The 18468-nt window shown below is 44.1% G+C and overlaps 1 protein-coding gene across 1 annotated transcript in view; it reads right to left on the bottom strand.

The window, feature by feature from the left end:
• LOC124619863 (little elongation complex subunit 2-like) overlaps positions 1–18468 on the bottom strand; it is a 218188-nt gene that overhangs the window by 166661 nt on the left and 33059 nt on the right. Inside the window, exons 2-3 of the mRNA XM_047146481.1 lie at positions 5176–5389; positions 4911–5081 (exon numbers count right to left, since the gene is read on the bottom strand). Coding sequence (XP_047002437.1) covers positions 4911–5081; positions 5176–5389 — 385 coding nt within the window. The remainder of the gene's footprint in view (positions 1–4910; positions 5082–5175; positions 5390–18468) is intronic.

The following is an 18468-nucleotide window of genomic DNA, read 5'->3' as shown; positions in this document are numbered from 1 at the left end:
TTAAATCTTGTTAACCAGCCGGAAGGTGCATTAAAATCTCCTTCAGTCCCCAAAGTTTTGAAGAAAAACTGCACCTGTTTGGTGCATATTTGGCCACATACTTGTGTGCCCTCCTGCTCTTTTCTGCTGAAAACATTCCAACATGGCTTTATCCAGTCCTGCATATGTAGTCATTTTCATAGCCATCCACTTTGACAAGCCTTTAGCTGAGTCAGAACTGCTAGCAAACTGAATTATTCCGTCTTTGCTTTTCAGAATATCACAGATTGTAGTTTCACCCCCATTGTAAATCCATGGCAGATTCCGCTATCAATACTGCCTTTTTCGAGTTTGTGAGTATTTCCAGTTTCCGCTGTATCGCCAGCAAAGCACATTTTCACTTTCCTGTTCGGCACTAACAGAAACCAAATGACTACACTATCCACCACAACAATACAGTCCCAAGCTTGATGTGTTCAAGCACATATCGTTTACTACAGTCATGTTGTAACGTGACATTATCGTTCACTGGCTCCTGGGTAAAAGAGGGGGTCAGGAGGGAGGTGGGTGAGAAATAGTCCACAGATAGTCTGTTCGTGGGTAGGCTAATCTAGAGTTTACTGTACTCTGTAAAACAGAACTAAGCAATTTTTTAATTGTACTGATCTTTAATTTGAAAGCAATATTCTTACATAAATTTGACAAATAAACACATCTGCAGTTTTTCACTAAAATCTAAGAAAAATTTTAGTGAATTTTTTCTACACGATTCTCAGTTTCATAAATATAATGGAAAATGCTGCTGTCCCAATCTGCAACAGCAATATACTACTACTCACCACTGAATGTACATCAGGAATACAAGGCACTCCACTGCCATTTTCACTAACACTTCCATCACTTCCTGCACTGCCATCCTTTTCTTGTATAACAGAACTGACCAATCTTCCACTGACACACTTTCAACAGTTACAACAGTGACATCAACATGGAGGAAATCTTGCACTGCATGCACTAACTGCACCTTTTCCCATGTTGAAGTGATGAGACTTTCACAGTCATATCACTACACAGATTTGGTAGGTAAGATCCATAATCTTTGTCTGTTTTGGAAAACCCACTTTCTCACAAGCGGTTGGAGATGGGTGCTGGTGCAGTTCAGTGGCATGAAATCTATCTCCAAATTTCCTAAATTTACATTTTTGGGGCATGGAGGACAGCAGTCCACAAATAGAAGACTTTTTCTACTGTACGCTCCCATTTTACCAGCAAGGTTATGCAACAGCTTTTCAAATAATTCTGACATCATACAAGCTTTATAACTGACATTGCAGCTCGAGAGCAAAGTTTTCACATTTTTAAAACAAAATAGTTCCTTTGATTAGTCAATCACATATGTGCTTCAACTTTCCAGAGGCATCAACACTGGTGTGTACCTTAATTGTAAGGTGGACCTTACTACGTTTCCCTCCATGGTAATTTTTGCCTTTGGAAGCAAGTGTTTCATTTGGAAGAGTGTTGAAATTGTCCTTAGGTTCACAGCCCTGTTAAGATCTTTTAACTTACAGTCTTCCATTCACCAACAGTCTTTTTAAGTTCATACTTCTTCCCCACACACAGTTTTGTAGACCACATTACACCACTTCTTAAAACTCTCAATCCGCTCATTAGATGCAAAGAAATTCTCATGTCTAAGTATAATAGCACCCTTCAACACATTTCCACGTAACACCATGCTATTCATTAGGATGTCTGAAGCACTCCTGCTATCTGAAAGCAATTTTTGTATTTTCCCAGCTCTACATATTTTGAGTAACTGGTATATGTTTTTCTTTTGCACATTTGGAGATCTTTATTTACACTTTCCAAGATCAAGTCTCTGTTTTTAACTATGGTATTCCGTGTGGACACAGGTATCTCTAAACTCTGTACAATACATTTCACGATGACCTTCAACTTTCTCAAAAATTTTCGTTTTCCCTTCCATCAAACAAGTCTTCCTATCTCTCCATGTCATGTTCTTCCATCTTAAAACTGCAACAGAAACACACTATACTTCTGTTTAGAACAAAAGCTAACAACAAAACACTTCATTTACAAACTTAATAGCTACAATCAACGCAACTCACAATTAAGAATCTCCTGCACTGTGGCTGTGGTGATGAAACCAAATGGCCTTGGTTGATATTAAAAGCTTCCTTGGAACAGCCAATCCAATTAGATGCACAGAACAGTGCCAGTTGCTAGTTAATTTTGACTACTGTAAGACACATGCATATTATTTACAAATATTGGGAAGCGGATGATGCCTGTACGTGATCATAACCACAAGATGAAGTTATCACAGAATCAGCGTACGCCAACCAAAGTTTCCCAGCTCTGCTGGATGTGACAGCCTATGAGTTATCAATAAAGTGAAATGCCAACCTCTAGCCCTATTGGACCTTCGAACACCTTTAGTTTAACAGACTCCTCAATTAAGCTGTTACAAAAACTAAGCATTTGCATCGTGATACTGCTCTCATTGCATTTCATTTCATGACATATTCAAAACAGTGCTTGATGACAGTTGATTTACCCCCCACCCCCCCTTTTTTTTAGGCGGGTGTGTCACTGATGTTCCTTGCATCTGCTCCATGCGAGATATACTACATTTACATGGAATACTGTGCGTACTTGGCTTTTGGAGACCTAGATCATCTTTAACATTACAAAGATTTCTTTTTTTGTTGGCAGGACTAAAGGTAACATCTGTTAAGTAAATGTTTGGAATCACATTAGTCTAACCATAGTTTCAAGTCCAAAAAATATTCTGTACTACTGACCACACACCACGCAGGGGATGGGAATGCCGTGGGATATTTTGCTGCTTACTACGGATGTATATAACATGTAGCAACTGAAGCCGTCAACAAATAATGCATTAACATCATGTAATATCAAAAATAATGATTAAACATTTAGATGAGCATTTAACTAGTGCACACGTTTGTTTTGTTTTTGGTCACAAAAACACTGCGGTCATATGCGCCCAAGTCAAAACTATAGAACACAAACACAGAGATGAGGGAAACAACTATTATGTCAATCCCAATGGACAGAATAGGAGACAGCTAAAAAAGCACGGGGAAAAAAATGGAGGTCCAAAGCTAAAAATTAAATGGCCTTTGCCATATTGCTTCGGCTGATAAAGAGTAAAACAGGGTCAACAGTCCACGTGTCATTTGCTAAAACGGCTGATAAATCAGATGGCAAACCCAAGCTGGAACGTAAATTGGTAAAAAAGGGGCATTCCAGCAGGAAGTGGCGGACAGTTAAAATTTTGGGTGCAATGCTTACATACAAAGTGGTGGGGCAGCGCCACTGAGCAAATGACGATGACTAAAAAGGCAGTGCCCAATACGCAGCTGAGTAAAAATAATCTCCTCCCAGCGGGAGGGCCAAGAAGAGGTCGTCCAAGGCACTGGGAGAGGCTTAATAGGCCGAAACTTATTCCCGTGAAGGGAGGACCATTGGCGGTGCCAAAGAGACACTATCTCCTGACAGACGGCAATGCAGAGATCATCGGAGGGAATAGAGGTACTCGCGGGCTGAGGTAAGAAGACTGCAGCCTTGGCAGCAGTGTCAGCAGCCTTGTTTCCTGGCAGACCGACATGACCAGGGACCCACAGAAACATGACATTGGCTCCACCAAGAATGAGGAAGTGAAAGTTTTCCTGGACCCACTGCACTAAGGGATGAGCAGTGTACAGCGCACAGAGACTTTGTAGGGCGCTGAGTGAGTCTGAGCAGAGGACACAATTGGACAGGTTGTGTCGCCGGATGTACTCCTTGGCCTGAAACAAGGCGAAAAGCTCGACTGTAAATACTAAGCAGTGCGCCGGAAGCTGATATCGAAAGACACGGGTGCCAATGACAATGGCACACCCAACCCCAAGATCAGTCCGAGAGCCATCAGTGTATACAAAGGTACTATAGCTAAGTTCCATGCAAAGGTCGTGAAACCGGTGGTGATAGACCAAGGCTGGAGTAGTGTCCTTAGGAAGCAAATGAAGGCCAAGGTTAACAGGGGCCGCTTCACAAAGCCAAGGTGGTGAAGGGTCCACACTCACTGAGAAAGTTGCAGGTAGCGTGAAGTTAAGCCGCCATAGCAAGTGGCAAAAGCAGACTCCAGGAGGTAACAGAGAAGAGGGACGAGCCCCATATTGATGATCTCAGGAATCATCAAAGAATGAGGCATAGGAGGGGTGGCCACGCATGGCAGACAAACAGCATGCATACGTGCTGAGGAGAAAGTCACGCAGTAGGACATTCAGCAGCTGCACACATGTGGTTGGAAACAACTAAAGCACTATGTTAGAGACTGGAAATTCTCCAATGGCAAACAAATTAAAGATAGGTATAATCCTACAGAATCTATGAACAAACTCAGAAACTGAAATTACTTTGTAGAAAAGAAACCAGTGGTGGTTTGGATGAACTTAGATGGTTGTCACACATTGGGGGAGGGGGGGTTATGCAAAGGTAAAAAACATTCAGAGATTACTGCGGAGCCCCTGTCCAAGCATTGACATTCGTACGTAATAGTGCGTGTGATTGTGTGATTGGTTTGGATAGTTCGAAGTTATCTTTGACATTTTTCTTCCAGAATTAAAAACAGAAACCCATTTCAATGGCAGCATGCACAAAATTCTTGATAACCTCCTTTTTTTGACTTTGTAAAATGACAAAGGTGCCTCATAATATCAGAAGCTAATTTTCAAACATCTGCATCCGACTTTAAAATAAAAAAAAAAAAAAAAGTGGTATTTCCATTAAAGAGAGAATTGGTAAGAACCTTCCATCATTCCCTGTTCTTGGATATTTAATTTCTAATTTAAAGGAACTTTTGAAAGTCAAATTATCGAAGACAATAAGCAATTAGTACTTACACTGAAGAGAGAATTTTCTTCTTTTGTAAGAGGGTATCTAGCATTGGAATGAGTCAATTTGTCGTACAAGTAACAATAGACCTCATGCTGCACAGCATCCAGAAGAGATTTTTCAGGACACTTCGCAACAGGGTGGAGTACGTTGAGGTACCTGCGCTCAGTTGGATTTTTCTGAAACAAATAATTTTTAATAAGTTAATCTAATGTTCTGTCACTCTTAAGTATCATTCTCTTTTTACTCAAAATTTTGAAAGCTTATATTTACCCATTTAATTTTCTTTTTATACACTATACATAGCTGTCTTAAATTCTGAGCCCTCTTAGCAGCCTGTACTGTCTCACCGCTGCTATCACCTTCAGAACAAAATTCTACAATTGATCTGAAAGTGTTGTTGAGTATTTTGGAAGTTGTGTAGTACTTCTTCCATATTTCATCAGAAAACACAAATCCTTCATCTGGGTTTGCATCCACTTTTTTCCTGAAATTGAGAAACACAAAGGTCAACATTAAAAGTCTATATGGAGGAGCTGGTAAAGCTATCTTCCATCTAAAGATTAGACTGAATATGAATGTGGTTTACTAAGTAGAGTACTTTCATGTTATTTTGTCCTGTGATATGGATAACACTATCAGTTAGAAGAGGACCTAATCGAAATGTGAACCACAATAAAGCTTCATTTCATCACATATAAAGGCAATGCTTATAATCATTAACTGGCAAAAAAATTAAACATTTTACCAACTGCAGACCGAATCACGGATTTACTCTCACAGCGACATCATCATCATCATCATCATCATCATCATCATCATCATCATCATTACAGGGTATACAACTTTGCTTCCGCCGTTTGCGGATAGGTGGCGACAACGGTAAGTAGTGGTCAAAAGAAACAGATCGCAGACATCAGGCAGTTAGCTTGGACCTCAGTCAACATAACCTCATTCAAACATTAGTCGATTTGCGTCTGCATCATAAAGTTGTTCTTGATTGAAAATGTCAGTTTACGAGCCTAATTCTCGTCATTTGCGGGAGGTGTTACTGTTTTGTTTCAATATGAAGAAAACAGCGGCTGAGTCTCATTGAATGCTCTAAAGTACGTATAAGAACACTATTAGTGAAAGAACATGTCGTGAGCGGTTTCAACGCTTCAAGAACGGTGATATTAACATCATAGAGCGGCATAGTGGTGGAAGAGAGAATGTTTTCAAAGATGCAGAGTTGGAGACATTGCTGAGTGAAGACACGTCAAACTCAAGAAGAATTGGCACGATTAGTGGGAGTGACACAGCAAGCCATTTCAAAATGTCTCAAGGCTATGGGCATGATTCAGAAAGAAGGAACTTGGGTCCTGTGTGAGCTGATACCAAGAGACGTTGAACGGCTTGAACAGTTGCTTCAGAGGCAAAAATGGAAGGGATTTCTGCATCATACTGTGACTGGGGATGAAAAATGGGTTCATTACAATAACCCTAAATGCAAACAATCATGGGGATATCTCGCCCATACTTCCACATTGATGGCCAAACCTAATATTTACGGCTCCAAGATCTGCATTTGGTGCGACCCGCTTGGCGTCATGTACTATCAGGTGTTAAAACCAAATGAAACAATCACAGGTGCTCGTTATCGAACGCAATTAATGCATTTGAGCAGAGAATTGAAACACAAACGGCCGCAATACAGCAAGAGCCACGATAAAGTGATTTTGTAGCACGACAATGCTCGACCCCACATTGTGAAAGAGGTCAAAATGTACTTGGAAGCGTTAAAATGGGAAGTCCTACCCCACCCGCTGTATTTTCCAGACATTGCTCCCTCTGACTATCACCTGTTTAGATCAATGGCGCACGGCCTGGCTGGCGAACACTTCAAATCTCATGAAGAAGTCACCTATTGAATCGATTCGTGGATCACTTCAAACGATGAACAATTTTTTCAACGCAAGATTTGTACACTGCCCGAAAGATGGGGGACAGTAGTTGCCAGCAATGGACAATACTTTGAATGATACATGTATACCCAATTTGTTTCATTAAAGCCTCAAATGTTGGGGAAAAATGGTGGAAGCAAAGTTGTACACCTTATATATAATATTTGAATTTTGAGCTTTCTACTGAAAGTAACAATTCAAGGTGCAAGAAAATCTCCTCAAAATGTAATAAACATTTCGTGTCCATCAATAACAGCTGTTAAGTGATACAGTAACAGAATAAAGGGTTAAACAACTCAGAGAAATGTGGCTTACAAAATGACCTGGTTTAGCCAGCCTTCCCTGTGAAACTTACTGATAATTGAAGAAGCACATCGGACTGTTCACACAACTTTGAAGTCTGCCATATCTGTCTCAAAATACATAGATCTCACTGACCTGTGTACCATGCACCCAAAATCTAGCCAGAACCACATTAAAACCATAGTAGGCACAACCTGTCTGCTCCCCAAGACTTGTGACAAAAAGAATTTAAATGTGCTAGCAGACCGCATTTCCCAATGTAAGCGAGAAATCAGCCGAAAAATCACCATTAAGTATGAATCTACCTATTCTTAACGAACTGTTTTTCATTCTAAAAAGCAAATCAAAATGTAAATAACTCAATTACAGCCCACTGATGATGCTTTACCTCAATAAAGTGAAAAGCATCTGGTGAAAAAAATCATGCATTTTTGTAGTTGCAACAACAGACCAAAAATACCCTCAAGGATTATAAAGCAACTACAGACACTATGGCCACACAATTGAAGAATTGAAATTAAAGAGATTCACTGCCTTACCATACACCTTATATTCAGATTACCTAGGTGATAGTAATGACAGGAGTACCTCCATCACACACTGTAAGGAGGCTTGTAGATTATACATGTAGATGTATGTAGAAACTAAGGAACTTTCATTTACAATGCACAGGCCAGGTTAAACATTTGACCCAAGTTCTTTCTTATACAGCTGGTTTATGTCAAACTCGCTTCTTTTGCAACTACTGGGGAACTTACAATGAAGGAAGGTAAGGATTTGACATTCTGTTACTGATGAGGTCATTAGAGGCAGAACACAAGCCCTGACACGAAAGGGAATTGGCCATCTTCTCTTTATAGGATCCATCACAGGATCTAAGCTAATTAATTTGGGAAACAACAGTAAACATAAATTTGGATATCCAGATGGGGATTTCAGTAGTCCTCCCAAATGTGTGTGTGGTGTCTTAACTAGAGTGCCACATCTCTCGGGAGAGGTGGGGATGCTTTATATCGTCACGTTTTATATGTCATTGTCTGGTTTCGGGAGAATGTACCATCTGCTATCTATCAATGAAATATTCTACGATTCAGTTGTAACCGGGTGATGTATCAAAAACCTCTGGTACTGGCAAATCTGTATCCCACATAGATGAAGTGCAGTCTGTGGTTGTGAAATGCAAAAATGCCCTCTGCAGGATCATACAGTTGGGTTGGTTGCATAGAGGTTAAGGGAGCCTAACCGGGTGATGTATCAAAAACCTCTGGTACTGGCAAATCTGTATCCCACATTGATGAAGTGCAGTCTGTGGTTGTGAAATGTAAAAATGCCCTCTGCAGGATCATACAGTTGGGTTGGTTGCATAGAGGTTAAGGGAGCCGGCTAGGTCACCAACCCCTTGCTCACAAAACAAACCCTAAAAAGGTAATGTTGCCACCGCTTTAGGTGATGTGAAGCAGGGGTGAAACAGTGATGGAATAAACAATATCCTGTTATACTGTTGGAGGGGAAGTCAATCACGTAAAAGAGGAAAGGCTAAAAGCATAGCAAAGATCAAAAAGATACAGATAAAAATAAAACAAGATAAAAGACATGGCCAGCAGACAGTTAAGTGTCCCCTGGGACTCAGCAGGCAGCAGGAGGCACCCATAACACATCTGACCTACCTTTGACACAGTATGGTCGAAATATTCAAGTCACAAGTGAAAACCCAGGTTGGAATGAGAGTGACAGGACCCAGGAAAGTGATCACTGTCAGAAGGATCACTATGGACAGTGTAATACAGTAACTTACACTGGGTGGGTAAAGCATAAGACCAATGCCTGAAAATTGACCATGTGCACTGTAATTGCCAGGGAATCTGTCGCAGAAAATCACTACGCAAAACTGTTCAATGAGGAAACCCATGCCAAAATGTCTGTGGAGTTCTCCCACAGTGTGTTACACATATTAAAATTCCTGAGGAGGAGGAGGAGGAGGAGGAGGAGGAGGAGGAGGAGGAGGAAAGGTTGGGGAGTTGCTGCATCATATTAAGCAACACAGAATTTTATTTCCTTACATCACCATGTGTCCAGAAGTCACAATGCTGAGGGAGGTGGCAGTAGTAACCATTACAACTACACTGCATAACCACCCTGGCGAGGAAGACAATGAGGTTGGAGTAGCAAATCATGTTTATGTCTTCAATCGCAGTTACCTGCATCATTAGTCCAGAAACAAAGGCTCAGGATAAGTCTTTGATTTCTCATAAACTTGTCCTCCTCCTCCTCCTGGAAGTGTTTGAAGTCTGCAAAGATTTTTACAAGTTAAGATCGGGATGAGCGAGCAGCTCTATAGCCCGCAGCCTGTGGTTACTTAGGCTGCTGATTGGTATCGATCTCTGAATCCAATTGGTTTCAGGAGGAGAGATCTCTTGGGCGAGGATATATTCCTGGGTGCAGTTTACCCCATGCACTATGCAGTGTCGCTTTCTGCACCGACGATGACCATGGACTTCTTTGCACCTGGTATCCAGCACAGTAGCCAGTCCGCTGTGGTACGGCCGCCATGCACCCTGTTGGTTGTAGCCCCCTGATGGTGCAGGCATCAGTAGGCTCTGCTGATGCCTGCACCGTTAACTCTCCACGTACGCCAAGGAGTAGATGCCTATCTCCCTGGGGCATCGGGACTCCCGGCAATGACCATCCGGCCAGGTGGCCCTTGCTGAGGCTGGGTGGTGCCCTTGGTGGAGAGGGTCCTTGGTCGGAGTGGGTGGCATCAGGGAGGATGACCCGCAATGAAGCGTGGTACATCATCTCTTGCTGGTGGCCAGCCACCAGGAGTGTGTAAAGATTCTAGGGCTCACTTAAATGCGCAGAAGTGTGATCCCAAATCGTTCCCCTCCCTGGCCACATCTTGGGAGGAGCAAAAGGCTAAGGATGGTAGTGAGACTTATTCGCCCTGGTGCCCAGTTTGACGAGAGCTGATGGGGAGTCTTTCATGACGATGAATCTTCAGTTCTTTGTAGAGCATTTAAAGGACAAGTTTGGGGAGGTGGAGGGCTTGTCCAAAATGCGCTCTGGGTCAGTTCTGATAAAATCAGCACCCTCTGCCCAGTCTCGGCCATTCCTCGCTTATGACAAGTTGGGGGATGTTTTCGTTACCATTACGCCCCATAACAGTTTATATATGATCACGCCCCATAAGAGTTTAAAAAATGGTCCAGTGTATTACATTCCTCAGGGACCTTATTTTGCAGTCTGATGGCTAGCTGCATGCCAATTTAGAGCGGCGCGGTGTTCATTTCGTCTGGCATGTCCACCGGGGTCCGAGGGATAATCACGTTGCCACCGGTGCCTTCATCTTGGCCTTCCAGGGCGATACATTGCATGAGAAGGTCAAGGTGATGGTCTACTGCTGTCACATCAAGCCCTTTATCCCTCTCCGATGCAGTACTTTAAGTGCTGGAAGTTTGGCCATATGTCTTCCCGCTGTGTTTCCAGCCCGTCACGTCCCAATACTCCATTTGCCCTGCCTCCCATCTGTGTCAACTGCGGAGAGCATCATAAACTTGTCCTCCTCCTCCTTGTTCGCAGGACTGCAGGACTTTACAGAAAGAGTGGAAGATCATTGAATATAAGACCCTCAACCTCCTGACCTACACTGATGCTAAGTGTAAGTATGAGCGCCTACATCCTGTGGCTATGACCTCCTCATACTCCGCTGCTACAAGAACAGTTGTAGCCCCATCCGTTGCCCCAATTCCAGCCAGCACTCAGAGCCGTAAGACTACACCTGCCCGCTTGATGGTGGGGGGTATTTCCCTCCCTGTTACTCCTGCACCACCTGCTTCAGGAACACCCCCCCCCCCCCAACCATTGGGGACATCAGTCCCCACTTCCCAGCCGGATAAGTGTAAGTCTTCTTTGGATCCTCTCGCCAGGAAGAGGTCCCTTGGGTCACTCCCTTCCTGGGGACACCCTGCCAGTGGCTGAAGCAACCACACGTAGCTGGTCGTAGGGCTTCGCAGTCCGCCTCCGTTCCTGAAACTGACCCGGTGAAGCCCACCTAAGGAACAGCGAGAGAAACAAAAAAAGAAGGCAGCACCCAAGAATACAGACCTTGCAGTGGTACCTGTACCACCGCTCCCTACAAGCTCTGTATCTGAGGTTGAGGCGGAGACTCTGGAGTCAGCTGAGGACCTAGACCTAGCCGGACCCTCAGACACAATGGATGTCGAACGCACACGTACTCAATCGGTGGCAGCAGGTGATCCAGTGTCTCCTCGGTCCCTTCACACCTTTTTCGGCCACGGACAATGTCATTCTTCAGTGGAATTGCAGCAGTTTTTTCCACCACCTTACTGAGCTCTGACAACTCATCAGCCTTCACCCTTTCTTCTGCATTGCTCTACAGGAAATTTGGTTTCCGGTGATGCAAACCCCCACCCTCCGTGGCTATCGAGGTTATTATAAGAATAAGGAAGCTTATGAGAGGGTATCTGGTGGTGTCAGCATCTACGTCCTTACCTCTCTTTACTGTGAGTGTGTACCTCTTCAAACACCTTTGGAGGCTGTCGCTGTTCGGGTGTGGTCGCCTGAGGCTGTTACCGTCTGCAGTCTTTACCTTCCACTGGATGGTGATATCCCACAGCATGTATTGGCTACACTGATAGCCCAACTGCCGCCACCTTTTCTATTACTGGGCGATTTTAACGCCCATAACCCTTTGTGGGGTGGCTTGGTGGCAACAGGCTGAGTCACTGTCGTCGCCCCATTGCCACTATAGAGCCTCTTTCTCATGACACCATTGATGTGGTGGTTCACACGATCACCACTGGCATCGTTTCTTCCGTGGAATCTGCAATTCCCTGTTCTTCCGGGTCCCCTCCGCGGAGGACTGTGCCCCAAGATCACTGAGGCGATTATAGATCGCAGGTAGGGCCTCCAGCATTAAAAGCGGCACCCATCATTGGAACAACTCATCGCCATTAAACGGCTCCATGCCTGAGCCTGCCGACTTATTCGTCATCGGAAATGTGAAATAATTTGGGTGAAGGTCACGGTTAAAGCAGGCTCAGCAGCTGCTGTGGCTGAGCACCTGAAGGATAATTTGGTAAATATTTAGAGTAGATTTCCCCACCATGTTATAGTTCTGGGTGGAGATTTTAATTTGCCGGATATAGACTGGGAGACTCAAATGTTCATAACGGGTGGCAGGGACAAAGAATCCAGTGAAATTTTTTTAAGTGCTTTATCTGAAAACTACCTTGAGCAGTTAAACAGAGAACCGACTTGTGGCAATAACATATTAGACCTTCTGGTGACAAACAGACCCGAACTATTTGAAACAGTTAGCGCAGAACAGGGAATCAGCGATGATAAAGCGGTTACTGCATCGATGATTTCAGCCGTAAATAGAAATATTAAGAAAGGTAGGAAGATCTTTCTATTTAGCAAAAGTGACAAAAAGCAGATTTCAGAGTACCTGACAGCTCAACACAAAAGTTTTGTCTCAAGTACAGATAGTGTTGATGATCAGTGGACAAAGTTTAAAACAATCGTACAATATGCGTTAAATGAGTATGTGCCAAGCAAGATCGTAAGAGATGGAAAAGAGCCACCTTGGTACAACAACTGAGTTAGAAAACTCGCTGTGGAAGCAAAGGGAACTTCACAGCAAACATAAAACATAGCCGAAGCCTTGCAGAAAAACAAAAATTACGTGAGTGAAATGTAGTATGAAGAGGGCTATGTGAGAGGCGTTCAATGAATTCAAAAGGCATTCAATGAATTCGAAAGTAAAGTCCTATGTACTGACTTGGCAGAAAATCCTAAGAAATTTTGGTCTTATGTCAAAGTGGTAGGTGGATCAAAACAAAATGTCCAGACACTCTGTGACCAAAATGGTACTGAAACAGAGGATGACAGACTAAAGGCCGAAATACTAAATGTCTTTTTCCAAAGCTGTTTCACAGAGGAAGACTGCACTGTAGTTCCTTCTCTAGATTGTCGCACAGATGACAAAATGGTAGATGCCGAAATAGACGACAGACGGGTAGAGAAAGAATTAAAATCGCTCAAAAGAGGAAAGGCCGCTGGACCTGATGGGATACCAGTTCGATTTTACACAGAGTACGCGAAGGAACTTGCCCCCCTTCTTGCAGCGGTGTACCGTAGGTCTCTAGAAGAGCGTAGCGTTCCAAAGGATTGGAAAAGGGCACAGGTCATCCCCGTTTTCAAGAAGGGATGTCGAACAGATGTGCAGAACTATAGACCTATATCTCTAATGTCGATCAGTTGTAGAATTTTGGAACACGTATTATGTTAGAGTATAATGACTTTTCTGGAGACTAGAAATCTACTCTGTAAGAATCAGCATGGGTTTCGAAAAAGACGATCATGTGAAACCCAGCTTGCGCTATTCGTCCACAAGACTCAGAGGGCCATAGACATGGGTTCCCAGCTAGATGCCATGTTTCTTGACTTCTGCAAGGCGTTCGATACAGTTCCCCACAGTCGTTTAATGAACAAAGTAAGAGCATATGGACTATCAGACCAATTGTGTGATTGGATTGAAGAGTTCCTAGATAACAGAACACAGCAAATTATTCTCAATGGAGAGAAGTCTTCCGAAGTAAGAGTGATTTCAGGTGTGCTGCAGGGGAGTGTTGTAGGACCGTTGCTGTTCACAATATACATAAATGACCTTGTGGATGACATCGGAAGTTCACTGAAGCTTTTTGTGATGATGCTGTGGTATATCGAGAAGTTGTAACAATGGAAAATTGTACTGAAATGCAGGAGGATCTGCAGCGAACTGACGCATGATGCAGGGAATGGCAATTGAATCTCAATGTAGACAAGTGTAATGCGCTGTGAATACATAGAAAGAAAGATCCCTTATCATTTAGCTACAAAATAGCAGGTCAGCAACTGGAACAGTTAATTCCATAAATTATCTGGGAGTACGCATTAGGAGTGATTTAAAATGGAATGATCATATAAAGTTGATCGTTGGTAAAGCAGATGCCAGACTGAGATTCATTGGAAGAATCCTAAGGAAATGCAATCCGAAAACAAAGAAGTAGGTTACAGTACGCTTGTTCGCCCACTGCTTGAATACTGCTCAGCAGCGTGGGATCCGTACCAGATAGGGTTGATAGAAGAGATACAGAAGATCCAATGGAGAGCAGCGCGCTTCGTTACAGGATCATTTAATAATCGCGAAAGCGTTACAGAGATGATAGATAAACTGCAGTGGAAGACTCGGGAGGAGAGACTGTCAGTAGCTTGGTATGGGCTTTTCTTGAAGCTTTGAGAACATACCTTCACCGAGGAGTCAAGCGAAGAGACCATGAGGATAAAATCAGAGAGATTAGAGCCCACACAGAGGCATACCGACAGTCCTTCTTTCCACGAATAATACGAGACTGGAATAGAAGGGAGAACCGATAGAGGTACTCAAGGTAGCCTCCGCCACACACTGTCAGGTGGCTTGCGGAGTATGGATGTAGATGTAGAGTGCTGGAAAAGGTATGTCTCCACCATTAGCATCCGTACCTCTCCATCGCAGGTTTGGACCACGATTTGGCAGCTCTATGGATTTCAGAGCCCCATCAGCACCCCTGGGCTTTCCCTGAATGGAGTAGTCTGTACTGAACCAGACACGATTGCAGAACTCTTTGCAGAGCATTTTGATCAGAGTTCCGCTTCTACGAATAACCCACTCGCCTTCTGCTCCCTGAAAGAGCAGTTGGAATGTCGGAGCCTTTCATTCCATCCCGAATCTTACACTGCTCCTTTCAGTGGGTGGGAATTCAAAAATGCCCTAGCCACTTGTCCTGATACGGCTCCCGGGCCAGATCGCATCTACTATCAGATGTTGAAACACCTCTCGGTGAACTGCCAGCAATGCCTCCTAGACCTTTTCAACCATATCTGGGTTGGGGGTGAGTTCCTGTGTTCCAGTGTTGAAGCCTAGAAAGAACCCCTGGAGGTGGACAGCTACTGCCACATTAGCCTCACCAACATTCTTTGCAAGTTGCTCGAATGCATGGTGAGCCAGAGATTGAGTTGGCTACTTGAGTCTCGGGGCCTTCTGGCTCCGTCTCAGAGTGGGTTCCATAAGGGCCATTCCCATAGTTCCTCCCGAGTCCAGGAGAATGGGGTCTTGCAAGAATCTGTCTTGAGTATCTGCCTCTTTTTAGTTGCTACCAATTGGCTCGCTCTGCAGCAGTGGGAACGTCTGTATCATCTTCCTTGTATACTGGTGACTTTTGTCTGTATTACAGTTCCGCTGGCATTGCAGTTGCTGAACGGCAGCTGCAGGGCGCTATCCATAAGGCACAGTCTTGGGCAGTAGCACACGGCTTCCAGTTTTCAGCCGCCAAGACTTGCGTCATGCATTTCTGCTGGCGTTGCACTGTTCACCCTAAGCCACAGCTTTATCTTAACGGTGAACCTCTTGCTGTGGTGGAGACGCATCATTTTTTGGGATTGCTTTTTGATCCCCAGCTGACTTGGCTCCCTCATATTCGGCAGCTTAAACAAACGTGCTGGTGGCATCTTAACACTCTTTGTTGCTTGAGTCAAATCAGCTGGGGTGCCAATTGGTGTACCCTTCTACGACTGTATCAGACGTTGATTCAGTCCCATCTAGATGACGGGAGCCTGGCTTACGGTTCGGCATCACCTTCCGCATTGCGGTTGCTTGACCCCATCCTTCACTGCAGGATCCAATTCGCAACTGGAGCTTTCCTCACAAGCCCTGTAAACAGCATACTTGTGGAGGTTGGTGTCCCTCCATTGTGGATACGGTGCCAACAGCTACTGGCCACTTATGCTGCACATGTTTGTAGCTTGGCCGGGCATCCCAATTACCATCTCCTGTTCCCCAACTCGGTCATCCATCTTCCCAAATGGCGGCCCCGGTCAGGGTGTACGATAGCGTTTCGCGTCCGGACCCTTCTCTATGGGCTTGAGTTTTTCCCTCTCCCGTCTCTTTTCCGGGGCCATCTACATATACCTCCATGGTGTGTGCCCCACCCATGACTTTGGCTGGATTTGGCACAAGCCCCAAAAGACTCAGTCCCTCCTGTGGCCCTCCGCTGATGCTTTCTTTCCATCCTTGCCACATTTCCCGGCTCTGCTGTAGTCTATACCGATGGTTCAATGGTTGCTGGTCAAGTTGGGTATGCTTTTACTCTTGGGGAACAATCTGAACAACGCTCGTTGCTGGATGACTGCAGTGTTTTAACTGTAGAGCTCGTCGCCATCTCTCGCGCCCTACAGTATATCCGATCCTGCTCAGGTGAGTCCTTCATTATTTGTAGTGACTCCCTGAGCAGTTTACAAGCTATCGAGCAGTGTTTTCCTCACTTTCATCTGGTGATAACTATCCAGGAGCCCCTCCACACTCCTGCCCATTGCGGGCACTCCGTGGTCTCTGTGTGGACCCCGGGTCATGTCAGAAGTCCCAGGTAATGAACGTGTTGACACGCTGGCCAAACAGGTTGTCGGTGCATAGCCTTGGTGATTGGCCTTGTGGAGTGTGATCTCCAGTCAGTTTTGCGGCAGAAGGTCCTTAGTACTTGGGGTAATGAATGGCGCATCCTGCCTTCACCCAACAAACTTCGAGTTGTCAAGAAGACTAAAGGTGTGTGGCACTTCTCCTTGCGGGTCTCTCGCAAGGACTCTCTTGTACTCTGCTGGCTGTGCATTGGCCACACCTGGATAACGCATGGTTTTTTATTGCGCCACAAGGACCCACCTCTCTGTCGCTGTGGTTCAGCATTGACAGTGGTCCACATTTTGTTGGACTGTCCGCTTTTAACTGCACTCAGGCAGACGTTTGTGCTGCCTGATACACTTACTGCCCTTTTATCGGATGACGCTGCAATGACAGGCTTAGTTTTGAGTTTTATTCGAGCAGGGGAGCTTTTATCGCTTGATAGGAGGGTTTGCCTCTTTTTAGTGTTGTGTCTGGCCTTTGGCCTACAATTTTGTATTGGGGTTTTTAGTGTGTCTCTTGGTGGTTGGCTTTTCCTTTATTTGTTTCCACGGTTCACCAACCACTGTAACCCTGTAAGCTTTTATTTCCTTTTGTCTGGTCTTTGTCTGTGTCTTTCTTGTTCTGTGTAGTTCCTTGTCATCTCCATTGCCTGTTTTTATTTCTTGTGGGTGTCTCATGGTCATGGAAACAGGGACCGATGGCCTTTGCAGTCTGGTCCCTTCAACACCCCCCCCCCCCCCCCCCCCCCACACACACACACACAAACCAACCGTTAGTGAGTGAAGAAGGGTGGCATTTAAATCGTTGCAGCAGCCATCGGTGATTCTGGATAGCGACTGCTATGTCTGAGGTCCACCAAGGTACTGGTCAACGATGATGGGGACTTGTGGATACAGGTATTACAGTGCCAGCAGCATGAAGAATTGTGTCAGAGACTTCTTGCATGACTGTCTCAATGCAATCTGCGAGAGAGGTGTCGAAATGCACAACAGACCTATATAAAGGCCAACTGGCTCTGCAGAATGCAAAACATGGAGGCCTGTCTGCCTCGTGGTGTCAGGGGAATGATAGAATTGTTCCCTGTTCTGATTAATCAGTGTTGTGTCTATGTATGAGCATACCGTGGATCTTTATGGTGCTACATTGTTTATTTCCATTAATCCTGCATTGTATAAGAAGGAGATTACTAATACATCATTACAACAAATCACTACATTTACATGCAATCCCGAAAATGAAATCTGCATCTAGTGGTAGTTGTGGTATCAGGAATCTGCTCAGTCAGCTTAATTCCTTAACAGATAATACAAATGACCTGGTTTGTTTGGAAAGCTGAGAAAATCATTGATCGAAAAATTGAGAAAGTTCTGAAGAAAAACACTGTCTCTGAAGCATTTGAAGAACTTGTTGAAAAAATACCCCAGTTCTTAAAACACTGCTTCATGGTGAAACCATAAGGTACACATTTTCGAGAAAAGGAAGGTGCTGTAGATGGTAAAGATATCGTAGGACAGATCGAGTGTGCTGAAAATTACTGTGCTAAATTTCAAAACGAAATTCAATCTGCATACTGAAACTCTCAACAGATTGGGTCAATCCATATGAAGTGGTCCAGTGATGGTTGTTTGACCATTTTTAAATATTTCAATTTTTTTTATGTGTGATAGACTTTTAAAATAATTATCTTGCGCCTTTACTGGATGGCGGCCATTTTTATTTGCAGGCGCGCAACGATTTTTTAGTCTGGAGACATTAGTGAAAATTTGAATCTCTCTGCACTGTGTTAAGTTACAACATTGCAATTGACATGATTGTTTTTAGAAAAGT

The sequence above is a fragment of the Schistocerca americana genome, chromosome 6 (assembly GCF_021461395.2).
Source record: "Schistocerca americana isolate TAMUIC-IGC-003095 chromosome 6, iqSchAmer2.1, whole genome shotgun sequence".
Taxonomy (NCBI): Eukaryota; Metazoa; Arthropoda; class Insecta; order Orthoptera; family Acrididae; genus Schistocerca; species Schistocerca americana.
This window is presented reverse-complemented; position numbering and strand designations above follow the sequence as displayed.